General features: G+C 39.2%; 2 protein-coding genes across 38 annotated transcripts; one reads left to right on the top strand and one right to left on the bottom strand.

The window, feature by feature from the left end:
* Positions 1-338: 338 nt before the first annotated feature.
* On the bottom strand, positions 339-3,628 carry pimr186 (Pim proto-oncogene, serine/threonine kinase, related 186). The gene is given in 6 exon segments (NM_001386648.1): positions 339-851; positions 956-1,129; positions 1,233-1,608; positions 1,696-1,746; positions 1,860-1,954; positions 2,683-3,628. Coding segments are annotated over 6 exon segments (1,713 nt in total). The 5' UTR covers positions 3,572-3,628; the 3' UTR covers positions 339-723.
* Positions 544-26,485, top strand: sult1st2 (sulfotransferase family 1, cytosolic sulfotransferase 2). Of its 37 annotated transcripts, none has more exons than XR_015497309.1 (12): positions 752-898; positions 7,121-7,217; positions 13,917-13,989; positions 14,596-14,719; positions 15,167-15,305; positions 19,690-19,818; positions 20,142-20,242; positions 22,543-22,669; positions 24,921-25,018; positions 25,107-25,281; positions 25,355-25,739; positions 26,391-26,485. XR_015497309.1 is itself a non-coding variant. In XM_087263957.1 (12 exons), the coding sequence occupies exons 5-12, from the start codon at positions 14,696-14,698 to the stop codon at positions 25,465-25,467; spliced, it is 906 nt and encodes a 301-aa protein (XP_087120083.1). In that variant the 5' UTR covers positions 4,106-4,142; positions 4,314-4,349; positions 7,121-7,217; positions 13,908-13,989; positions 14,596-14,695; the 3' UTR covers positions 25,468-26,485.
* The last annotated feature ends 1,073 nt before the right edge of the window (positions 26,486-27,558 follow it).

Below are 27,558 nucleotides of genomic sequence, written 5' to 3'. Positions count from 1 at the left end.
TGGATTTGGTCTTCTGTGTTTTGGCTTTAAGCAGTGACATTCACATTACACTGAACTAAACCGCTTCAGTCCAGTTGTCACAGTTGAAGTTCAGTTTAATCTGCTAGAACTATGTAAAGCTGTTCAACACAATCTACATTGTAAAAAGCGCTTTAAAAGTCAAAATGAATAAAATAAGTTGTGAAGTATACAGGCATCACTGTGCCATTTTGTAAAACCTGAAACAATATAACGCCATTGTTTGGCAACCTCAACTGCTAGGTGAAGACAGGACAGTTCAACACTTTAACTATAGGAGTGCATTAAGTTAATATTGAACGAAATGAAAACACTTTATATGTGAAAAGTATTCATTTTTATTCATTACATACAGAACAAGCATTTATTTACAATCTCCAAAAATAAACAAAAAATCTTCTTCTCTTCATCCAGATACAAACGCCGGCCCCCTTCAGCTCCTCCTCTTTATCAAACCACAAACACCGGCCCCAAACAGCTCCTCCTTCCCACACAACCACAAACACCAGCCCCATTCAGCCTTTTCTCTTCGTAAAGCCACAAACTGCCCCATGTTCGTGGCTTGACGGAGTTTCTGGCTGAATATAAAAGAGGAGCTTAGTGTTAGCGGCTGGATGAAGAGGAGGAGTTCGGTGTTAGTGGATCGATGAAGAGGAGAAGTTTGGTGTTGACGGCTGGATGAAGAGGCTGGATGTTCTGATCTTCTTAATCTTTTCGTCTGTTGTTTGGCTTCAGGATGAAGACCTGGAACCACCTCTGGTGAAGGATCTCGTCAAGTGAAAGCCGCTTGTCTGGCTTACTCTGCAGACACGAGCAGATCAGATCTACGGCTTCTGTGAAGAAAGAAGGGGGAGATGTCAGGTTATTAGAAAACTTTACGGTTGGTGTAAATGATCACATGTTTTAAGATCCTGTTTCATCATCCACATGCGCTCACCTTTGGATAGGTCTTCAGGCTGCCAGGTTCTTTTGACAATCTTGTGGAGGTCCACATGAGGGTAGCGTCCACACAGCATCCTGAACAACAGTTTGCCTAAAGAGTACACGATTGCAGGCTTGGCGTGGAACCTTCCCTTCTGATAGAACTCCGGGGGAATACAAGCCCTTGAGCCTGGAAGAAAGAGAAAGATTTAGTCCCAATGCAGTTAGATTTTCGCTAAATATCCATATTAACAAAATAACTTCACATAAATTGTGGCCATTATCATACATACCCCAAAATGTTTTATAGCCAGTATCCTTCATGCGGCTTCCGGTGCCAAAGTCCATCAGTTTGACCTGCAAGGTGTGGGGGTTGATGAGCAGGCTCTCCAGCTTGATGTTATTGTAGACTCCCCTTTCGCAGCATGCGTTGGCAGCAGTGATCACCTGGTGCATCACCACTCGTGCTTTCGCTTCGCTGATTTTGTTCCCGCAAGAGGATACAAACTGGTCCAGGCTCACAGCTGCTTTGGGATGCTCCAGCACCAGTATGTATTGGTCTGGTGCCTCATACCAGTCCAGCAGCTGTATTACTTGAGGAACCTTCGGACCTCTGCTCATCATAGTCATCAAACCGACCTCTTGTGGAACAGTCTTGTCAGATGGTTCCTGCAGGAGAGATAATAGACGTATTAGTGAGATGTCATTGAACTGAAGTGGAGACTATTTTTAACAATGTTGCGAGTGTGAACTTACAATCGTGATCCTTTCCATTGATTTTGTCTTCTTCACGCATTTGATATCCACCTGTTGACCAAGAGAAAGCAAAAGTTAATACACACGATCCAGTCATGCGGCATTCGTCAAATTTACATTTCAAGGGAAAAGCCCAAAATCTTTCTGTTATGTCTGAAACAAACCATTCGGCAATCCGACAGACGGATTCCTTCATAGATGACTCCTGTTGATCCTTGACCAATCAAGTGATGGATTTTATAGTCCTGGGAGATTCTACCTGTAAATAAAACAAAGAAACAAACAATGAAGTACATTTATAAGCATAAACCAACAAAAATCTGAGCGAAGATTGCTTTAGAATAGCTCTATTTTAACAAACTATTATTATTGAAGGTGCCTTATAATGGACTGGTTCAATCAGATCAATTGTTGTCTCATATCTATATTATAGGTATATCATGGCTTAGGTATGTTTAAAAAATCTGCTCATTTATTATTCTGACACATAACTATATAGGAACTTTCTGCTGTATGGATATTGCATGCTAAATTTGATATATCATGCAGCCCCAATCTGAGCCATGTTATGGTAGACAGACACTCAAACGTTTGAGCTTGTCATGCACGGGTCAGGTTCAGTGGTTTAAATAATCTCAAACACTTCACATCAGTACTTGCTGACATATAAACCTGGTCAGATTCAAAAAATCTTGATTAGCTAAAAATTATTACGATTCGAAATGTTTTAGTGCAATTCTTAAAAAACACTTCAGAAATATTTTCTTTAAGGAACATTTTTTTCTCATGAATACAGTTAAGTTATAGTATAGAGCTATTCGTAATAACATATTCTGTAATATATTTTATAATATGTTCACTCAGAACTTAAGTAACTATCATTATCATATTCAGTGGAGTAAAAAGCTCAATATTTAGTTTGGAATTGTTATATAACTTGTAGTGAAGTACAATGTACTTCAGGATAAAAACACCTGATAAACTGACCTGTATTTCCTTCCCAGTTGAATGTGGTTTCCTGTTCTGTTTTCCAAAAATCCGATGAGGAAGATGTGCTGTCCTCGGACACGCTGGAGTCCTCGCTGGAAGCGTTTTCCTCATCGTTGTGGTGTTCAGCGGTCAGCGAAGACGCACAAGGCTGCCTACTGTGCACTGAAGCGCGGTCAGATTCGCTGATGCCCGCGGTACCCAGCGAAGACGCACAAGAGTGCCAACTTAACACTGATGCGCGGTCAGATTCACTAACCGGGGTGCCAAGCGAAGACGCGCACGAGTGCCAGCTGTGCATTGAATCGCGGTCGGATTCGCTGTTTCCCGCTGTGGTAAGAGAAGATACAGAAAAGTCCCAGTATTCAGTGTCGTCGTGCCGTTCAGTTTCTGTTGACGGGGTCTTCACAGGGGTCTGGATAGACACGCGCCTGTTGACCCGCTCGTCATGAACTGTCCTCGGCGACACACACGCAGCTTCGCCGTCAGGGGATCTCTGAGGCTGTGGGCTGCTCAGCTGGATCTGTGGGGCTCTGGTTCTAGTTCTCTTGAATTTCCGAGAAAACCATTTCCAGAGCCTCTTAAGTTTCTTCTCTCTTGTCTGTGGTGCTGGGCTTGGTGAAACACCAGCTCCAGTGTGAATGTGGGAGATGAACGTAGCGTTGCTCGGTCCGGCTTCGTCATCAGAACATCTCCGGTGCTCGAGGTCGCCCTCGGATGTGCACTGGTTCTGCTGGGCTTTCCCGGATTTCCGAGAGGCCCAGTTACAGAACTGTTTTACTCTCTTTCTAACTCGTCCCATTGCTTTAGGTTTCTTTCCAAACTCGAGAGAATTGTTATCAACGGCGAACTGAATATTTGTAATATCACAATCAACTGAAAACGCCATAAATCAGACGTAAAACGCAGATCTATAGTGATTCGGTGCAGCTCGCTCGAGTTGTTGCAAGAGAATGAGCCGGTCTGCCTTCTACATCATTATAAGAATGCGATGGAATGTTTGACGTCATGGCTCATTTGCATACAGCAGCGCAAGGCAGCGCCATTCAAAAGAAAATAGATGTTTTCTACCGAAAATGTAAATCTTAGCTGTGCTTAAAAACATTTCTTCTTTTCTTAAAAGTTTCTTATTACATTTTACAATATCCCGTTCGTCAAATTTCGAGCTGGAACCACTCACAAACATTAATTATTTATTGATAATCGCAATTATGTGGGGAGGGGGTGTGGTGTTTAATGCTTGATTTCCCTGAAGGTTGTCAATACGAGATGTGTGTTTGGTTGGGCGAGAGTCTTTCCTTTATATAATGTTAAAATCGTTTGATCGGATCTGTATTAAACTAAAGAACTACTACTTATAAAAATATGTTCACGTAAATTTGACCCGCCCCCCTCTTTTCTCCCTCGCCCGTAATGGTTCAACCCTAGATGCATGATGGCGCCCAGCGGTGATAAACACTGTTAGTGCTCTAAAGACACATTTTTTCTTGTGAAATTGGGGTTTGTGACTACATATAGCCGACAAGTAAAGTCAGATTAGACTCATAGTGTGTATTTTAAATTAATAATCATTTTAATATGATTGTAATGCATTAATGAGCACGTCTTTGACCAAACTTTTTCGTATGAAGGGGCCAAAAACCAAATACTGAGAGCCGTGGCCGAAGGTAAATAAACCAAACTATAGTTGCCATGGGTAGTTTCCTCATTTATTTAATAATATTACAAAATAAATCTAAAGCATTACTTTAAATTGCATTACTTAATGCAGGATAACATTTTAAATGATAACTTGTTGCAATAAAAACAATCACATTTATTTTGACTTGAAAAGTCTCTGTATTTTCAGCTAACAGTATGTACATTTTAACAAAATCTGACTTAATTTATACCATCTAATTAAAACATTTAATTTCACTTAGCTTTTAATATTAAAATAAGCAAAGGTTACATTAAATTTGAATTGACAATCTCGAAACCATCTCATTCATTCTCCCTCTCCTCTCAGATTAGATGGTGGGCCAAATCAAAGCTTACCATGGGCCAACTTTGGCCCTAGTTTGGGCATCTCTGAACAATAGTTATTGTGAAAAGCGGCATACAAATAAACTTGAATAGAACTGAGTGTACATGCCTGTGCTGGCACATGGAAGTTGCATTTCAGGTATAGCCTACTTCAGTGGTTCTCCAACTGTGGTACGTGGGCTTCCTTCTAGTGGTACGTGGAAGAATTAAATATGTCATATGTACATGCTACATATATTTCAAAATTTATTAAAAATGATTTATATATGAATATGACATGTAATAATAATTATTATATTACAAATAGCCTATGTTCCTGAGGTCCAGGCAACATTTCCAGATGTTGATGAATTGGCTATACTATATGCTAACACTTTACATTTAAGTTCAGCACTTTTCTTTGCACTTTAAGAACAGTAACCTACCATTTTTAACTTTTAAAAGCACATTTTAATTAAAATGTTGACATTTTTAGTTGCTTGTTTGTTTGTTTTTTACATATAAGCACAGTACAGTGTTAATGTTCATACTATTTATGTTTAAACTGGCTGACATCAATAAATATTCTTAATAACAGGAATTAATCTGCCACGTTTTTAACTGTGCAGAGCTGTAGCTGCTTTACTGTGCTGTACTGCGCTACTGTATTTCAATACTGCTCATTATGGTGGTACTTGGAGAGACAATTTGTTTCTGAGGTGATACTTGATAAAAAAGTTTGAGAACCACTGGCTTACTTTATTAGCAGCCAAAACTGTAAAGCAAAAAGAAAACACTATTGCTATTTTAAAACACTTTTACTAATGTTGTTATTGCTCTATATGGACTTAATTATTATGTATGATCCTTCCTTGTGAATATAAAAACAAATGTAAAATGTATGTGCAATGTATTTTTGTAATACGTAATTATTGCAATCTTGAAATCTCGAAAAAAAAACACGAATCCATTTGTGTATTGTTACAGTTTGAAAGCACAAGTGTGCTATAAAAACAACCATGTACAGTCTCATAAACCCTTTGCATGTGAAAAACTACATTGTTGCGCAGGTTCACATCTGCATTGTACCACCAAAACAGAAAAGCCACCGCCAATTCAAAAACTTTAGAGCTAAAATTTCAGTTATTTCCTTTCATTAAATCGAGTATTTTAATATCTCAGTCATGACAAAACTGATGATTTTGCTCACAGAACAAGATTATGAATCTATCTATAGAGTTCTTTCTCTGTTTTCACTAGATATAGTCTAGCTACATACAATAATACAATATGCAACAGAGAGACTGACTGAGAATGTGATCTGCCTTCATTTCTGTACTAGTTGGAAGTGTATTTTAGGAAATTCCATCATTTGCTCAAAGCCTTTAGAACTGATTATTATACATTATGATATTATATATAGTATATTTTGTATATATAGCACAAAAGAGTAATTACAAAATTGCATAAGCACAAAATAATTATGTGTTGCACAGCAACACCCCAAAAATAATTGTATGGGTCTAAATTAAGGTTTGTTTAATGCCAAAAATCATTAGAATATGTAAAGATTGGGTTCAAGGAGGACATTTTCTACTGTAAATATACCAAAACTTATTTGTTTGATTAGTAATGTGTGTTCTAATCTAATTTGGACAACTTTAAAGGCGGTTTTCCCAATATTTAGTTTTGTTTTTGTTTGTTTTTTACACTTTCCGATTCCAGATTGTCATATATCTTGGCTAAATATTATCCTATGCTAACAACCGTACATCCGTGGAAAACTTTTATTTATTTTTTTTGTCTCATCTTTCAAAATTTGACCCTCATCACTGTTTTTTGGGGGGATTTCCCTGCTTACTGGAGATGTATTACTGTCCTGATACTGATTGTCTTTGCATGACATTCATGTATGACTGTATTAAGAGTTGACAGTAGTTTGCAGCATACTGTGGTGTATGGTTTTAGATGACAGGATTAATTACCCGCAGCATTAATATTACACACACAGCTGTTTAAAGTTCAGATGGCACTGATGTTGAATGCTGGTGGTCAGTTCAGGTCTTTGTCCAGTAGAGGTCAGTCTGTCGTCTTCATCAGAGCCAATTATTAATGTAGATGTAAATTTGTAAATTCGACAGTTCATATTCACAAAATGAGGGGAAACACAAATATGATTTAAGTTCTAAATGTGAAAACTGCTCCAGCATTTTAGTATCTGTTTTGATTAATCTACATGTTGTTTTAGCAAAAAACAAATAAAATTATATCATAGCAATTGTGTTATATTATATTGAGTGTCTTAAATAAGTAATTTCAAATAAAAGATCTTTTCATATACTCCACAAGAGCAAATAATATCATTTATTAAAATAACACCCTCTTAAATATTCACCTGGATGATCCATGAGTGTTTTTTTTTCTGTTTTTCCAGAAAATTCTCCTGGACACTGTTTTGTCTTCAGTATTGACCGTATGATTTGAGAATTCATCTTGTCACACCAAGGACAACAACGCAACTATTACAGAAGGTAAGAACATGAACTGATTCACTCACTGACTTTATACCTTCTTAAAATATTGTGAAAAACTGATGTTGTTGAAAATAAGAGAAGTAATACAGGTCCCATATGTATGATCCGTGTCAATTTATTAGAGGACATGTTCTATGTTACACCCCGTAATAATATTCTTGTTAAGTTGCTAAATTTTAGTAAATGCTCTACAGTTCACTTTAAAACTGTATATATATGTATATGCATATGTATATATATATAGTTGCATGTGTGGAAGTAAACACTAAACTTCAAGCAATCATTCATCCAAGAGGAAGATCATCTTGACCATGTCATATGGCAGTAACTCAATGCATTTAGGCACACGGTCAAGACGATCTTCTGCTGTTCAAACCAAGCATTAGAAAAGGGAAGAAAGGTGATTTAAAGAACACCTAGGTTACCCCTTTTTTCAGATTTAACATGAGTCTTTTGTGTCTCCAGAATGTGTCTGTAAAGTTTCAGCTCAAAACACCCATCAGATTATTTATTAGACCTTTTATAAGATTCTATTTTAAAGCAGTTGTGTTGTACTGCGCCTTTAAGGCTAGTCCTCCCCGCCCACCGTTTCTGCGTGCCTTAATCTCCTCCCTCGGCTGCGTCAGACAACAGACAGACATAAAGAAGGAAGATCTCACATAGCGTTTGTGAGAAATACTATAGTAAGAACTTTACCAATGAGTATTTGATACATTTGTCGTGGACTTGTAACGATGAGTCACACACAATATCGTTACGCACAGTTCACGCACACACACAGATACACACACACAGAGACACACACAAACAAACACAGACAGACAGACAGTGCGCTTGTTTAGCTTTGCACTCTTTTTGCACACAAATGTGACAGGATATTATTTTTGTTTATATGTATTTAAGTATTTTGTAATTCGTTTTTTTCTTCCCCACACCTGTTATATTTTTGCTTTATTATCATTTCCAGCTGTGTTTTTGCAACTCTTGTAATGTTCCTGGATATGGCATATATCTGAATTTATATCTGAATATCACTCTTTACAACATCCCGTGGGGTTGACGGCCAAATAACAGTTCAAACGGTGTAAAGCCTGTGGACGTCCTGGGTACCTCTCTTATGCGGAACAGCACGTACAGCAAGTCCTTAATTTCGTGACTTAAGTCTGACTCAAGTCAAGTCGTGTGACTTGAGTGCCCCATCTCTGCTATAAATAGACACACAATAGCATAGCGTGCTTTCGGTTTTCATTTGGTGAGGCTACAAACGGATATCAAAATCCCGCCACGGTTAATGGTGATTGGCCTGGTGACACAGTCGTCAGATTTTAAGTGATACTTGTGTGAATTATGCTCAAAAGTTTTCTTAAAGAAGAATCTCTGGTTTGATTTTTAATTCCTTTCTGTTAGATCCAGTTATGTAGCCGGCAGCTAGCTCTCTGCAACTCTTACATGGTCGCCCACTGAAGCTAAGCAGGGCTGCGCCCGGTCAGTACCTGGATGGGAGACCACATGGGAAAGCTAGGTTACTGCCGGAAGGGGTGTTAGTGAGGCCAGCAGGGGGCGCTCAACCTGTGGTATGTGTGGGCCCTAATGTCTCAGTATAGTAACGGGGACGCTTTACTGCTCAGTGAGCGCCGTCTTTCAGATGAGATGTTTATCCGAGGTCCTGACTCTCTGTGGTCGTTAAAAATCCCAGGATGTCATTAGAAAAAGAGTAGGGGTTTAATCCCGGCATCCTGGCCAAATCTGCCCACTATCTTCTGTCCATCATGGCCTCCTAACCCTCCCTATGTCATAATTGGCATATCATCACTCTGTCTCCTCTCCACCAATCAGCTGGTGTGTGGTGTGCGGTCTGGTGCAAAATGGCTGCCGTCACGTCATTCAGGTGGATGCTGCACACTGGTGGTGGATGAGGAGACCCTACCCCCCCCCGCCCCCGCCTTTTTGTAAAGTAATTTGAGTGGCCAGAAAAGCACTATATAAATGTAAGTAATTATTATTATTATTATGTAAGGACTAGCACGACTATTGTTACTAACTTTTGTTTATTTTGGTGAAAGGCCCTGTTTGTTGTGTGTTGTATGCAAATACCATTGTAACTATTCCCTGGGTCTCCTTTGTGGGTGTGACTGACACTGGTGAGGTGGCGGGACCTTTCTATGGTTTGTGGTGATTTGTATTTGTTTTGGAGTGCTGTGGTTGCTAGAGTGTGTTTGCTGTGCTACTGGGAGTTAAGAGTTACTTGTTGGTTGCATCTTCTTACATTTAGTCTTGCCCTGTTGGAAGCCTGTCATAAATGTTTTGATTATATGTGTTTGTTTTCTTTCTTTTTCTTTAAACTGAGATTGTCCAATTTATGGGATATTTTAACTAGCAACTGGATTTGTGCTTTGTAATAAAACTGCTTGTACAAGTAACAGATTTCTGATTACGTTTTGTAGCTAGTTATATACTTATCCTTATTCGATGGGTTACACACTGTTGAAAGTAAAATATCCAAATGTCTTCCTATTTTTCTTTGAGGAACATAGTTTTTAAACATTTCAATAATTTTCTCATGTCTTCGTTGGCAAACCGGTGATCCTCAGCCCATCTTTGCTCCTAAAGGACTAGATGTTTCCTGGATGCTGCTTTTGCACCAAATCACAATTACAATCACCTGTTGACATCACCAGAAAACTTCTTACAGCAACCCTTTCATGTTTCAAAATATGTTAATTAATTTTAAAATCGGGAGTCAGCTTTGAGATAGAAACAGTTGTTTATTGCAATTTTGAGGTGAGTTGTGGTTAAACAATAGCATATATGTTGGCTTATTTCGATTATGGATGCTGTAGTCATTAATATAATGAATATTAATATCAATCAAATATAAATATTTCTTTAAAAAAACAGGGAGCTAAGAAGGGAGCGTGGAATTTAGGACACTGTGTAGTAACATTTGTAGTAAAATGAATTAGCGAATTTACAGTACACACTGATGTAACTACTGCTCCCAACAGCAGACTGCTGACATATTATGTAATATTTAGTAAATTAATAACAGGATCAGATAGTTTATCTGGACAAAGTCTCCCTTCGAACATCTAGTGCTACTGCACATAGTGAAGTATTAGCTATGTGAAGTATTGTGTATGACCCTGCACGATTAAATCAAGTTCTTTCTAAAACCACCGTAGCTCTCACTATTTTAATATACATTTAAAAGTGTTACTTTTATATATATATATATATATATATATATATATATATATATATATATATATATATATATATATATATATATATATTCATATATATATATATATATATATACACACACACACACATTTTGGAGCGGCCATATTGAAGATGGACCCAGCGATCTGTCTCATTAGGACATGCCAACATGACTGCCCTCGAGGATCACATAAAGGACTACATAAACCTTGCTCAGCTAACAGATCTCCCTGATTTTCTACTGGTTGAAATGTTCTGCTATTGATTGAATGAACCTTTAAAGACCACCCTCACCAGTTATGGTCCTTGAGGGTCCCTTTATGACTTACTAAGGGCCTACTCACACTATGCCATCCGTACCGTGCCCAGGCCCGTTTCCCGGATCGTTTGAGAAGTGTGAGTGCGCTGAATCGGGCTCAAGCACGGTTCACTTGGCCGGCCCTGGCCCGGTTGGAAGAGGTGTGCCTGAGCGCGGTTCACTTGGGCTTTGGCGCAGTACGCTTGTGTGTGAGTGCAAAACGCGCCAAAGCCCGAAACTGAAAGCGAGACGTGACTTTTAAGGGGCTGTTTCATATGGATTTATTAATCATTCTTACTGTTCAGTGAATGCAAACTGCCGTAGTTTATTAAAGACAAGAACTCCTCACATCATGACAGCTGCGCGGCCTTAGCAGACCTCCTCATTCCTGCAGCATTATGATTGTTTTTGAGCGCCAAAAGTGGCGGATCTGTTCGGCGAAATATCTGACTGCGTGTCACTGCATTCCTAAGGACTGTTTGACGAAATATTTGACAGCATGTCACTGCATAACAAACGACTGAAACGATATAACTAGAGAAATCTCCACTATGCTGCTGAGTGAGAGAGTGCTTGTAACTGAACAGCGCAGCAGCGATGACGTAAGCGTGCCGAGGCCCATTCGTGGTGTGAATGCGGGCCGTCGGGGGAGACAGGAGGGGGGACAAGCGTGCTTTTGCCCGGTTCGAGGCAACTGTACCTAGTGTGAGTAGGGCCTAAATCTTGCCCTGATTATCGATGAACACCCTCTCACAAAATGGCCACCAGCACCTTATCACTGCCAGAATCATTGCCAGAGTCTTTATCGCCACCACCACTGCCTAGGTTGCCAGAGCCATCTTCCCCACATAGCAAAATATCTATGGCCCAGCTCTGGCCCACACAATCAGCCGTTGCTTGGCCCACATGCCACAGTGAACTATGGTACATGACTGCACCAAGTCTGGCTTCCAGACAAGGGGCTAACATAGACCATATCTGGGCCAAGTCTCAGCCAAGTTAATGACCCTTTACTGAGCCTGAATTAGGCCAGATATGTTGGTGTGTCAAATGAAATTGATAAACCCATGAAGCATTGTGCTGTAGGCACACTCTGGGTGTGCCTTTTCTTGAAGCGACTTGATTGGTAGAATTATTTTCATTTGAAAATAATAACAAGATATTTTAAATTTGGGTCAAGATAGGCCAAGCATACATGGCTCACATATCAATTATTAACATCTGGACCAATGATTACAATTTAGATTTGGCCCAAGTATTGTGTGCCGCCTTAAAGACGGTGCCACCTCTGCCAAACCAGGGCCATGTTTAGCCCACATGCTGTATGCCAGTGCCCAATCTGGCAAATGCCAAATCTGGGCCAGAATTCTTTGCTACCTGGGTCACCGCCACCTGAGCTTTTTGATCGGCCGCTGCCGCCTGAGCTTCCCAATCGACCACCGTCTGAGCTTCCAGAATGAAGGTCGCCAGATCCTCCAGGATTCCCCACATGCACCAGATTTTCCTGAATCTGTGTAATTTCCCAGTACGGCCAGAGCTATGTGACTTCTCAGTGCTCCCTGAAGTGCTTCTATGCTCCAGGCCCTCCTCAGCTCTACGCTCCAGGTCCTCCTCAGCTCCACGTTCCTGGCCCTCCGCAGCTCCACGCTCCAGGCTTTCCACAGCTCCATGCTTCAGGCCCATCTCCACTGCATGGACCTGACCCTCCGTCCCTCCCCCGGTTGTCCCTCCGCTCCACTGCCCTCCTCCATGGAAGTGTCTGAAACCCACTCCAAAAAGGGGGTGGTGGGGGGTGTTCTGTAACAATCACCAGCGGTCTAGAAACTGATTGCTGGTGAACTACACACACACACCACAAGAACTACATCTACCATGATGTTGTGCGACAATCAACACCTTCTCCAGCTGACCATCATCCGGACACTCACTCACACACGGCTGCAGTTTATTTACACTTATTACTAGGACTATTTATACCAGTTTGTGTTTCCCTCTCCATTTTTTGTTGCTCCCACAAAGCCTGTGTGTTTCCTGGTGTGTTTTGCCTTGTTTTAGTTTAGTTTTGTTATAGTTTTTCGTTAAATGTGTTCAATGCTGCATTTGGATCCACACTTTGTTTCTATCTTCTGCACTACACATCGGACCACCACAGATAATAGAGTAAGAATAGTAATAGACAAGTAGACAATAGACACAGTAATAGACAAGAAATGTGCTATTTTTCACTAACATGTCTTTCGGCAATCCTATACAGCTCGAACCACTGTAGATAAATCTCTCTTACAGTCACATTCTCATTGAACTTATATGAATCATTTTTATCTAACTAGAACTACACCTGCATTCTACCACTGTACCACTCCCACTGCTGACTGCTTGATTTTTTTCTGAACATGTTCCACAATGATGAAATTTTCTTATCTGACTTTGATTGTTTGCCTGTTCACCCTTAAAGCCTTTAAAGCAGATTTGACAGAAAGTGCTATAGAAATAAAGGTGACTTCATTTGACACACTGTTAACATAGTTGCCGAATAGACTTTCAATGTAATTACATGTATAGTTTATATATTTTCTAAAGTAAATTGGGTATTTTATGCCACAGTCTTAAGCAGCAGGAGGCTTTATGATGACCTGAGGTGAACATTCATTAATAAATCCGTAATAATGACCTGAGGTAACCATTAATCATATAAATAAGTCAGCGATGATGACCAGAGGTAAACATGATAATGATATGTATTATATAATCAGCTACGATGACCTGAGGTAACGTTAAATATATTAATGACCTGACAGAAAAAATAATCTGATTAAATCGACTCAACCTAGATTTTACAGGGAATCACCAGAAAAACACCAATGTTTAATCGCGTTTGATAGCTAGGCACACTATTAAAAAAAAATTCAAATTGTTATCTTGTTTTAATTTGAGCCAGAAAGTACATTAGGGCACATCAATTTAATGTTTGTATGGATGGCTAATTAGGCTAACTTGTCAATGCAAACTAATGTTCGCTAAGCTGGAAAAACAGAGCAAATCCATAGACAAATATTAATTTTGTGATCATAAATTTATTAGAGAAAGCTTGTGATCTTACCTTTTCACTTATCCTCTTCACTGGTAAAAATTCAGGTGTGTTTTTCTTATTTTTTATTTTTTTGCAGGCTTTGCAGGGGGCACAAAATGATGACGTCATGACATTTGATTGGCTGATGGAGTTGTTGTGCCTGGGTCATCATAAAAAATGTTAGTCTCAGGACAACTAGCACTTGGCAAAATCAGGACATGCTTTAATTAAATTCAAATAAAATCAAGTACATTTGTATAGTGCTTTTCACAACGATTATTGAATTAAAACAGCTTTAGAAAAGGTGCACCTTATTGTATACAATCAAATTTAGCAAAGTTAAGTTATTGTTCATTCATTCATTCATTTTCTTTTTGGCTTAGTCCCTTTATTAATCTGGGGTCACCACAGCGGAATGAACCACAAACTTATCCAGCACGTTTTTACGCAGCGGATGCCCTTTTAGCCACAACCCATCTCTGGGAAATGATTGGTTATTGATAATTTATAAATTATTTAATAATTATTCATATCACACATTTAATTTCAGCTGAAATCGTTACCCTGTTGTAAAATTACTTGTAACAAACCTCTAAATGTTTTTGTTTGAGCAATTCCTGTCATGTAACATTTCCCAAATGCAACTCGAATGCAGCTAACTTGTAAAATCATAGAGTTTTGTTGGCCATGTGTACTGCCCTTAATTTGCACATTAAAGATAAGATAAGCCGTGATTTGTAGACATCAGCATTGCATGACAGCTCAGAATGTAATTACATATGTAGGAGCTACAAGAAACATTGAAGGCGAGCAAAAGAGAGCTGGAAGCAAAAAGGAGAGAGGATTAACAACGCTTGTTTAAAGAAGGAATATCTTTTCACTATAATGGAGATCCCTGACTTTTCCTCAGTGAGTATATATATATCTTTATGATGGTATAGATCAACAGCTGCATCATTCATCTTTTTAAGATACAATAATTAGGAATGAACGATACAGAATTTGCACAATTTATCATACATTTATTTCTTTCATTATTCAACTTTAGAAGCGTACTTTGTGTACTTTATTCACTAATATTGCAACACAATCTCCAGCCATTTGTAACTTTTTAATTTAGTGGCTAATTCGTATGAATTCGTACGATCTAATTCGTTTAGGGGTGGGAATTCGTACGAATTAGCCACTAAACTGACAAAACGTAAAATACTTAACGTTTTCTCGTGAGATCAGGCTGGATATTGTTATGGATGTCTAGAATCTACTTAAATTTCCACATTGAAAATATCCACAAAGAAATTTTCCATTGAGTGTAGTGAAGATCTACCATTTAACTGGCACTTTTACATTTTGCAGATGAAACTGGATAGCCGGCCTGAGCTGATTGATTTTGAGGGTGTTTCCATGACCCGCTATTTCACTGACAACTGGGAAAAAGTGAAAAATTTTCAGGCAAGACCTGATGACATTCTAATTGCCACTTACCCTAAAGCAGGTGAGGGCAACTTAAAGTTTTACACAAAAAACAATTTATTTAATTTAACGTATAGGAATAATGATGTTTATGATGCGCTTTCTGAACTTCAGAACACTTTCATTTAAGACTGCTCTCATTTAATACTTGTGTCTATTGACTAGAAAAAAGAGAGAAAACTGTTTGCTGTCTCAAAGTCCTGATACTTTACTGCTGATAGTAACAGTTATTACACACATTAAACTTAGATTCCGTTGTAAATTGCATCTTATTACAAGCTTTAGTTAGAATTACATCACCGGGCTGTGAATTATTAATCCCGACTACTTCATGAACATTGAAATGTGTGGGATTATTTTCAGGGAAATGCAGATTTAAAGTTTTTTCAGGTAGATCCTGACTGCTTTTCATTTTTATATCTCTTAGTCATATGATTTCATATATCTCTTACTATATCCCGATCAGGTTTTTTTTTTTTTTGCCCTTGAGTCTGAGTCATTTGAGTATCTTCCGATATCGAAATCCAATCCGATACTTCTATAATACATAAAGAAAGAATAAAGAAGAGTGAAGAAACAGATCCAGGATGTTTCTTATTTTTCATTTAAATCACCTTATTTTAACATATCTGGGCCAAGTCTCAGCCAAGTTAGTAACCCCTAACTGAGCCTGAACTGGGCCAGATATTTTGGTGTGCCACGGCTGCAATTAAATTGCTAAACCCATGATTCATTGTGCTTTAGGTGTGCTATGGGTGTGCTTTTTCTTGAAGCGATCCTATCGGAAGAATTTTTTTTCTTCATTTAAAAATAATAAAATGGTATTTTAAATGTGCGTCAAGATAGGCCAAATATATGCATAGCCCACATATCAATTATTAACATCTGGGCCAAATACTATATTTTACATCTGGGCCAAGAATAGCGTGCGCCCTTAAAGACGGTGCCACCTCTGCCAAACCAGAGCCATATTTGGCCTACTTGCTGTGTGCCAGTGCTGAATGAATGCCTGTTGTGCCAGATTTTTGCCAAATGTGGGCCAGAATTCTTTTGCTTTCTGGGTAGTTTAACATACAGTTTTTCTATAAGATCATATCATTATGCCCAAACATTGTCGAGGGATTCGCATATTTAGAAAATTCACACCTTAATCTTTCTGTCAGTGCATAAAAAACTGAAAAAATTTGAGTAATACCTTTAAATAAATTTAACAATGTTTTGACAATGTTGCCCACTGTCAGTTATTCTTAATCTTAAAAATCTCAATCTTTTGAAATTTTATGTGAAGACCTACAAGTGTAATTCTACCAGTGTGACTCCACAGAGCAGCAACCACAACAGAAGCTATGTTTCCATCCAAAAATGTGAATCAAATTTATGCGCAAAACTGGAATATCGCTTAAAAGATGTGCGAATAAAGCAGCGTTTCCATCCGAGTTAAATGAACAAAATCCTCACTAATTAACTGGCGCCAAATATCAAAAGTAAAAACAGAATTTATTGAATTTGAAGAAGCTGTCTGAATCTTTTCTTTATTTAATAAATTACTTCAGAAGACAAATGCCGACACGCAATGAACGCGTGGTAGCATTTGAAGGCGTGAGACATTGAGCACAGATGCTCTTGACAGTTCTGTAGGTATTTAATAATATAATAACACTAATACTGAACTTCCTAACCATTTTAGAATTACCAAAACAGCATTACAGATGTTTTACAGTGCGCTCAGCCTGCTGGTTTGTTCATTCACACACATTTTCATCATGACCTTTTTTAATGCACATACTGGAAATTGTTTGGTAAAAGTGTTTCCAATGTAGCGTTTGCACATCTTTTCTTATCAAATTAAAAGATTATCCTACTCAGTTCATTTTAAAATGTATGAACATCTTGGCGTTTCCATCCACCTATTTTTATCTGCACATCTGAAATGCAAATAATAATAAAATAATAATAAAGTAAAATAATAAAATAATAAATAGGTGAATGAAAACGTAGCTAGTGTAGAGTCACATAGTTTGCCGGTGCTATGATTGTACCACAATATTATAGCTAAATATGGCCAAAATACTGGCGGTGCCACTCTAAAACGGTTCTACAAAAGTTAATGTTACATGTGGAAATGTCGCAAAAATTTGCCCAGGTATGTGGACCGAACACATTCTCACACTTCCGTAATTTACATGAGAACAAGGAAACAATTTTGGTTGAGACTCACAGTATGGCCAATTCTATGTACTGAACTCCTATTATTCGACCATGTGTAGATATACCCTGATTTTCTTTATAGGGCACATTTAAACTTAACAAAAAATTCTTATTGCCTATTTAAAATTATTTAAAAATAAACATTTAAAAGTGATTTGAGTGAAATCATCTGGGCCATCATGTATTAACGCTGCGTACGCACAAAAACTTTGCGTACACCAGATTTCATGCTTTTGTTTGGATTTACTAACGATGAAATTAACGTGCTATAAAGGCACCATCTGTAGATGAATATTCATACGTGAATCGGAAACATTTCCATTTAATAAATGTGCAAACAATATGTGATGCTCAAATGTGCTTAGCAAATATTGTAGCAAGGTGGCCTTGGTCAACCCATGATTAATTCATCCTCACGAACAGCATGGTAAGGATGAGGCTCCAAGTAGTCAGTTGTAGAGCGGGCAATTGGGCAGCTGAAATGCCTTGATAAGAGAGGAGGGGTGCTGCTATACTGCCCTAACAAAGTTTTCCTCTAATTCATCTGTGTCTCCCACAGACACGAAAACTACTCCAGACAGTAAAGTGTCGCCCACAATTGAGGCAACTCTCTCCTCAAAGGGTGTTAGTTCAGCATCCCCTGTTCCCCCACCTGTTTGGTCCACATTATGACGGTGCGCCGCTGTTTTCCTCTTAACCTGCACCTTTACATCGGACCATTTCTTTTTTAATTCACTCACGGTTCGATGTTCAGACCCCACTGTGTTAACCGTGTCAGCTAAACTCTCCCACTCTATTTTTTTCTTTTGTTATTAATCCCGGTGAACAAACTTGCAAATAACACAGTTTTCCTCCGGTCTACCTCCGATAGGAGCGCCTCCGATTCACATTCTGTGAAGTTTCTCTTCTGGCTTGCTTTGCCATTGCTTTTTCGTTTGGTTTTGCCAAAGTGGAGTCATTACCATATTCATACGGTGGAGGAGACAAGGAAGGGTTTTGCACTCATGCACGTGCACTCAGTTTCACATTAATTCGAATGTACAAAAAGAATATGCATGGGATTCTGCATACGCAGTGTTTCATACATCTGATTTTTTTACTGCGTTCGTACTTTTACAGCTTTGTCAGTACCCAATGTTTTAGTATGAATTCATCCAATCCAAGCTCATTCTGAAAACGCAGTCCCGTGGACGTTTCTGGAGACAGTGGAATACGTCCCGGGAGGTACGTACGGCTGCATTTATTTTTTTCAAGCGAACGCTACGGGGCGGTGTGACGCTGTTCCCTTTCGCGCTTGTCGGCCGGCCGGCCGACCGCTTACCTCCTTGTGGAGGGCTTTCCCGCTGCAACCCGTTTGTCCACTCAGCTCTGCGTGTACGTCGACAGGCTTGAGATGCAAAGAGGAGTTGACCACGCCGATCGGTTTCGAGTCCGGGGAAGAGCGGTTCCAGCAATCAGGTAAGACAAAAACAGAATCCCAAAAATTAAGTGAACGAGTTTTATAACAGGGTGAGAACGTGGTGAAATCCGAAAAAAAAATCAGGGCTTTTCTTTTTTTGGACGGCTTTTGTAAACTGTTGCTCGGGTTTAGGGAAGTGAGCTGGCGGGCGGGTCAATCGGTAAAATTGGTTGGGTTTAGAGAAGGAGGAGGGCGGGTCAGCCGATTGGTCGGTCGCGCAGTAAATAATCCAGTCAGTCGGACAGCGGCCTCTGGTGGGTTCACGTGAGAACAGCGAGGGCGCGAACTGCACGTTTGAGATGTGAAAAAGCGCACAACAGCGGCCTCTCGCGGATTCGCGAGAACAAAAACTGCAGCCGTACGTACCTACCGGGACGTATTCCGCGGCCTCCAGAAACGTCCGTGGGACTACGTTTCTACAATGAGCCTGGGTTAAATTCATTGCAAGTCTTTTTACATGAGGCCCCTGGTCTTTGATATCTGTCTCAATTAAATCTGCTGTAAAAGTGTGTAAGTTTTGCTAATAAAATGGGTTTTCTTATTCGCAGATGCATACAATATTTTAAATGTCTGCACTTATCAGTGCTAACTAATGACATACATGGTTGAAAAAAATAATACACTTAGTTAATTGATGCGCTTTTGCAAATTTTAAGCACATTGTAAATTTACTTTATGTCTCTAAGAAAAGGTTTTGCAGCAAGCAACTGTAAGTTCTACTCTGTATTTTTTCTTGTAGGTACCACCTGGGTTTCATACATACTTGACCTTCTATACTTTGGCAATGAAAGTCCAGAGCGTCAGACCTCTCAGCCTATCTATATGAGAGTGCCTTTCTTGGAGATGTGTTTTCAAGGATTACCATTAGGTCAGAAGCCAAAATATAATGAGTGTACAATAATTTATTAATGTTTTCCGATGGGTTTTCTTCATTTTCAGGTAGGAAGCTGGTAAAGGGTTGTTGTTTTTTTATGTCAGAATGTTTGGTCAAATTGTCTTATTTATGAAAACAGAGAAATTTTTGACATTGGAATTGGTAGAGCCACTTTGCCAAACTCATAAAGTGTAGCTTCTACACTTAAGTGACAATAAATTTAACATTATTATCCTGTATTATTTAAATGTAATTTATATTATTGTGTATTTTACTGTAAGGACAACTCTAGAATCACATTTAATTTTGACTTTCAGGTACAGAGCTGGCTGATACTCTGCCCACCTCTCCTCGCCTCATTAAAACACATTTACCTGTGCAGCTTGTGCCCAAGTCCTTCTGGGAGCAGAACTCAAAGGTACAGCTATAGTATTAATGCTAATGAGTTAGTGAATCTAGATCAGTATCCAAACACAATCCCAATCCACTGTGTTCTTGCAGAATGCTGTAGTTTGTATAGATGCAGATTACAAGCAAATGGAACATTTATGCATTGTCATGAACCAGCATTCAAACTGCCTTGTGGAAAAGGGCTAACAATATAGACCTCGATGTTAGACCCAGAATGTTAGACACATTCTGTAGTACACTAGTGCAATGGTTCCCAAAATTTTCAGCCCAAGACCCTTAAATTAAAAAGTCAATGATTTGCGCCTCGGCGTCGTGGTAGATGTAGCACAATCGCCTCACAGCAAGAAGGTCGCTGGTTTGATCTTTAGCTCGATCAGTTGGCATTTCTGTGTGGAGTTTGCATGTTCTCCCGGTGATCGCAACAGGTGCTCCTGTCCAAAGACATGTGCTGTAGGTGAATTGGGTAAGCTAAATTGTCTGTAGTGTATGTGTGTGAATTAGAGTGGATGGATGTTTCCCAGTGATGGGTTACAGCTGGAAGGGCATCCGCTGCGCACAACGTGCTAAATAAGTTGACTGTTCATTCCACTGTGGCGATCCTAGATTAATAAAGGGACTAAGCTGAAAAGAGAATTAATAAATGATTTGCACCTCCCAACATACTCAGAGGTAGTTATATACCAGGGGTGGCCAACCCTGTTCCTGGAGAGCCACCTTCCTGCAGATTTCAATCGCAACCCATATTAAACACACCTGCCTATAATTATCACATGGTGTTCAGGTCCTAATTAATTGGTTCAGGTGTGTTTGATATGGGTGGCAACTGAAATCTGCAGAAAGGTGGCTCTCCAGGAACAGGGTTGGCCACCCCTGTTATATACAGTTGAAGTCAGAATAATTAGCCCCCCTGAATTATTAGACTCCTTGGTAATTTTTTTCAACAATTTTTGCTTAATGGAGAGCAGATTTTTTTCAACACATTTCTAAACATAATAGTTTTAATAACTCATCTCTAGTAACTGATTTATTTTATCTCTGCCATGATGACAGTAAATAATATTTGACTAGATATTCTTCAAGACACTTCTATACAGCTTACAAGTGACATTTAAAGGCTTAACTAGGTTAACTAGGCAGGTTAGGGTAACTAGGCAAGTTATTGTTAAATTATGGTTCTGTAGACTATCGAAAAAAAATTAGCTTAAAAGTGCTAACAATTTTGACCTTAAAATAGGTTTTAAAAAATTCATAACTGCTTTCATTCTAGCCAAAATAAAATAAATAAGACTTCTTCTCCAGAAGAAAAAATATTGTCAGATATACTGTGAAAATTTCCTTGCTCTGTTAAACATAATTTGGGAAATATTAAAAGAAATAAAAAAATTCAAAGGGGGGCTAATAATTCTGACTTTAATTGTATGTATACAAACTTTGTGTGCAATGTAGCACACACACACACACCAATAGGCATATATAAACATTGGCATATTGACAATATAAAAAATGCAACAGTCTAACAACCATATCATTTTATTTTAGGAATTTATTCATTTGTTCCATTTCACACAGCAAGCACAGCATTGTTGGTTTTATTCCGGGGACCTCCACACAGAAATAATTCTTCTCGTTCAGTCGTGACCTGTATTTATTTCTAATATATATGAGTGTTGATAAGGTGTCAGAAAGTTTGCCATGGTAAAAACATGGTAAAAAAATCTGCTGCAACTGGCGCTTTTGCTGTGTCAACTGATGTAATCACCCCAGGAGTTAAAATCCAAAGGCTGATGGCATTTTATTTGCATGTTTTTTAATCATTTTTCTCCGGCTTAGTCTCTGATGTATCAAAGGTCACCACAGCGGAATGAACTGTGAACTGTTCTGGCATATGTTTCACACAGCGGATGCCCTTCCAGCCGCAACTCAATATTTGCATGTTGTTGTTTTTTAAATGCAACTATTAAGTCCTTTTTTTTTTGTTAATTATAGATACAATATGATAACTAAGAGTTAAAAAAATATTTAGATTTTTGGTTATACCCTCTGTCTTATTGTAGTGCAAAACCTCTTGGGAAGCACTGCACTAGTGTTAATTAATTCTGCAATTTAGGCCAGGCATACATAGTCTAGTTCACTAGAGCCAGTCACCAGGGTAGCCCAGGCACAATTCTGTCCCATGTCTCAGTGTTGTGCAAAAAACTTTTTGATGAAGCAGCAGCATAGCAGCATTGCCATGTAGATATTCATTAACATAACATGTAAATCAAGGCAGAAGTTTCTTTCTTTCTTATATTTGGCTTTTTGTTCCAGGTTGTGTATGTGGCACGGAATGCAAAAGACAATGCAGTTTCATATTTTCATTTTGATCGAATGAACATGGGACAGCCTGAACCAGGAGACTGGAACACCTTCTTACAAAAATTCATGGAAGGAAGGAGTAAGTAAAGCATTTTATTAAAGTAAAAAATATGAAAGTGGTTAACTTAAAGGGCCATGAAACCCCCTTGTTTCAGCAGGGTGTTTTCACACCTCTACTTTGGAAAAAGTCACGAAAGTGGGCGAATGCAGCTCTGTTTAGGGGAGAGTGTCGGAGGAGCAAAAGAGGGATGATATGGGAGTGTCTATTTGGGCATGCACTGATTTTCAGAGTCAAAACAAAAACACACTCTCACACACACACACAGGGGAGAAAGTGACTGTGTTTACTTGGACATTAGTAATCAAATTATTTGACAAAATATTAAATGGTGGACTTTAACTGCAGTTTGGCTCTTTCATTCAGGAATTTCATTCATGCCCCTCGTGACAAACACGATATTTGATTCAAGGAACTGCTCTAAGCGTGTATTTTTCATGCAATGTTTGTTACCGCAGAGCGAATGAGAGAAATAAAACCCTTCGCATTTCCTGGAAACTTAGGTAGCAGAAAGCCGTGTGTGTTATTCCGGTCACAAAATGCAGTGTAAATCCTACACGACGGTATGTTTGATTGCGGTGCTAACATGTTTTACACTCTGTGTAATAGTTAGTTTGATACGACCTAACTTTGCCATCTGAATAAAGAAAGATCACTGGTCGCTCACTTACCAAATCTGTAGAGACAGGACAAGCAACAGCAACTAGAGCCGCGTCTTTATTAAGAGGAGACGAACAGCAAATCCGGATCTCAACATTTGCAGATGAGAAAAGCTCTCAGGTAAACAATGTTCCTTAGACACGTATTGTTGTCGAGCGTTGCGTACACTGCAATCCACACATGAGTCCAGCTACGCTCTCATAGAGAGAAAATTAAAGCAAAACCTTCACTGCAGCAAATTATAAAAGCAACACTGCACGCTTGTTTTGCCAACACAACATGGCGTCTCTCTGCCGTCTAAACACTGTAACATTAATGAATATTAATGAAGTTGCACAATGGAGAGCGCTGATTGGTTTGAACCAAGCCTTACTCATGCATTAATGTAGCACACTCGGAGACATAATGTGGTACTCCCAGGTACAGACGTCCAGTCTACATGCTGGATTACACGTTAAGATCTCATGGCCGTGACGCAACTTCAAAAACTCGTTTCATACCGGAAGTATGAATTTGCTCGAAATAACGCAAAAACATCCAATTTTCACTTTTTAGTGAAATTTGCGTGTCCTAATAGTGTTTTTAGAAAGACACATATACGACTGTCAACAGCTCAAAAAATGTGTTTTGGTGTTTCGTGACCCTTTAAGCCAGTTTTCTATCAATGCACAGCTCGACCAAGAATGCTTCCAGATCGTTCCTTACAGTTAGTTGTACTGAAACACCATAACTGAGTAATGACACATTTTTAATGTGGCAAAACATTTATTATAAGTTACTATTTGCTTTCTTTGATGTATTAAACTTAATATTTCTTCTCTGAACTATGGAAAATCAAGGTCCTTTGTAATTTAACAGGAAATTTGTACGTTTTATTTGCTGTTTTTTCACTAAAGCATCTATGTGCTCTTTTTAAAATGCATTCAAGAGCTCACACTTTGATGATGGATAATAAAGCTTGTTTGGCATGCTATCCCTGGAGAGAGCCCTGAGCTAATGAGATCCTCAAGCCTCAGGCTCCCTTCCGTTCGCAGGGTGAGAGGAGTTTGAGCTCAGGCAGATCTCGATGAACTCCCTTCGGATTCTGGCTAATGACAGATCTAGGATGGCTGAGGAGAGGTGTACTCGCTAATGAGCTTGGCTATGGTATCAATTTGCTATGTTCAATTAACTTAGGTTGTGTTTTTTGGATTGTAGGAGGAAACCTGAGAACCCACGCGAGCACGGGGAGACCATGCGATCTCCGCACAGAAATGTCATCTGATTAGAAGGGACTATACCCGGAGACATTCTTGCTGTGAGGCAACAGTGCTAATCACTGGGCCGCTGTGTCTGCCATCTGGAAAAGAAGGGGGAGTAGGAGTGGGATTCTTTAAGATGAAAATATTGAGATAAGAAAACTCTGGGTATTTATAGTGAGTTAGGAATCATCTGATTGGAGAATCAATGAAAAATGTTGAGGGAAAATGTTTTTATTGTCAGAAATTATATCATTTTATTCGAATTTTACTACATAAACGTTTGGAGAGTGACGATATTATGCGAGACATCCAAAATGCCCTTTTAAATCATAAAATTTGTATCTGTTCTAAAATATGTCATTTTTCTTTAGATGTATTTGGTCCTTGGTATGATCATGTTAATGGATATTGGAAGAAAAAACAGACATATTCTAACATACTGTACATGTTCTATGAGGATATGGTTGAAGTAAGTGAAGTTTATAAAGTGACTAACTTTGAAAAATTTGTAATAAAACAAAATCGGCAAGCATATTTAATGTACATGTCTTGCTCAGGACACTGGACGTGAAGTGGCTCGTTTGTGCTCCTTCTTGGGATTGTCCACTTCAGCCGCAGAGAGGGAGAGAATAACAAAAGGGGTTCAGTTTGATGTAATGAAACAGAACAAGATGACCAACTATTCCACTCTCCCTGTCATGGACTTCAAGATCTCACCCTTCATGCGGAAAGGTCAATAAAGCATCTAATTTTAAATCTAAATTCTTTACTTCCACTCGCTTTGATTTTCGTTTTGTTTGTGTAGGTAAAGTTGGAGACTGGAGAAATCACTTCACTGTGGCACAAAATGAACAGTTTGATGAGGTCTACAAACAAAAGATGAAGAACACCACTGTCAAGTTCCGCACTGAGATTTAAAACTAGAGTTCTTGATCTTTAACCAGAATAATCTATATATAAAAAAATATTATCATCCACTGGCCTACTTAGAAATCTGTTTACTTGCATATGTTATTTTATAAAGGATCATTTAAGATCTTCTAAGATATGAGTTTTGAACAGGATGATCTGTTTGACCAACCCTTCCTGCAGCTAGTAAGAATTGTTTTTTATGTGAATTAGAAACTCCAGATTGAAATTTTGTTGGTTGCCCAAAAAAATTGTGAAAGTACACTATTTAAAGCAGGGATGTCAAACTCAATTTCTGGAGGGCCACAGGCCTGCACAGTTTAGTTCCAACCCTGCTCCAACACACTTACCTGTAGGTTTCAAACAAGCCTGAAGGACTCAATTAGTTTGATCAGGTGTGTTTAATTAGGGTTGGAACTAAACTGTGCAGAGCTGCGGCCCTTTTGGAACTGAGTTTGACACATGTGGTCAAGATGATTCAAAGTACCCAGATGAGCCTGTGTTGATCAGTGATAGTGTTAAGTCACACTGGTCTTTTCCTCCCATAGACTTCCATTCATACTCACATGAATGCGTCAGACCGGAAACGCAGGGTCATGCGTCAAGTTTCACAGGTTGCTGCATTGCAAAGTTCAAGCTTGGTGTACTTTGACCTGCGAAATTGCATCACTTGACTGCATGAGAACAATCGAGGATCAAAACATGAAATCTCTAGAAAGAAATTTAAAACATGGAGCAATCGCTAGTTTTTAAATGTGTCTAATAAGCTTGTTTAATCCCGCCCTTTTTCACAGCGCCACACGACAGAATATCGCATGCTCAAACTCTAATGTGACCGCAGCTTTACCTGTAGGTTTCATACAAGCCTGGAGGACTTACAGTAATTAGTTAGATCAGGTGTGTTTGATTAGGGTTGGAACTAAACTGTGCAGGGCTGCGGCTCTCCAGGAATTGAGTTTGACATCCCTGCCATGTGATTTTATTTCTGTTTTATTGGTTCAAATAAAGCTATTGTTTTTAAAACATATTTTAAGTCTATTATTTTTGTTTCACACAACACCATCCAGAATATTTCATCCAAGAATGTTCTGTGATATTACTTTGATATCTTTAATATTGGGCGAGGCAGTGGCGCAGTAGGTAGTGCTGTCGCCTCACAGCAAGAAGGTTGCTGGGTCGCTGGTTCAAACCTCGGCTCAGTTGGCGTTTCTGTGTGGAGTTTGCATGTTCTCCCTGCCTTCGCATGGGTTTCCTCCGGGTGCTCCGGTACATGTGGTACAGGTGAATTGGCTTGGCTAAATTGTCTGTAGTGTGTGAGTGAATGTGTGTGTGTGGATGTTTCCCAGAGATGGGTTGTGGCTGGAAGGGCATCCGCTGCGTAAAAACTTGCTGTGGCGATCCTGAATTAATAAAGGGACTAAGCCGACAAGAAAATGAATGTCTTTTAATATTGGTGGCAGTGGTTAGCACTGTCGCCTCACAGCAAGACGAGTCCCGGCTGGGTCAGTTGAGTTTGCATGTTCTCGCTGTGTTTATGTGGGTTTCCTCCAGGTGCTCTGGTTTCCCCCCACAGTCCACTGTCCAGACATGCGCTATAGGTGAATTGAGCAAACTAAATTGACCGTAGCGTATGAGTGAATGCTGGAGTGTATGAGTGATCCCCAGTTTTGGGTTCTCGGCTTGAAGAGCATCCCCTGTGTAAAACATATGCTAGAATAATTGGTGGTTCATTTCACTGTGGTGACCCCTGAGAAAGGGACTATGCCCAATGACTGAACGTATTCTAAAACTCCTATACCCTTAAGTGAAGTTTATTCATAAACTAATTTCGAGAGGATCACGTGCTTATGATTTATCACGGCCAGTCTCGCATTTGTTAATCACTATCTTCCAATCATATGAGACCTAAGCTACTATAAATAGCCACAGTTTTCAGTTCACTTTATCTTCGTTTGGAAGAAACCCCCCTCCTCCCCTATTCTCCTTTACCTGTGATTGGGCGGCACGGCGGCCCAGTGGTTAGCACTGTGAGCCCCACAGCAAGAACACTGCCGGCCCTGGTTCCACAGGATCGGTGGGTGTTTCTGTGAGGAGTTTGTA

Source organism: Danio rerio, chromosome 8, assembly GCF_052040795.2.
Source record: "Danio rerio strain M-AB ecotype USA chromosome 8, GRCz13ab, whole genome shotgun sequence".
Taxonomy (NCBI): domain Eukaryota; kingdom Metazoa; phylum Chordata; class Actinopteri; order Cypriniformes; family Danionidae; genus Danio; species Danio rerio.
Note: the sequence above shows the minus strand (reverse complement) of the source record. Positions and strands in the feature narration are given on the sequence as shown.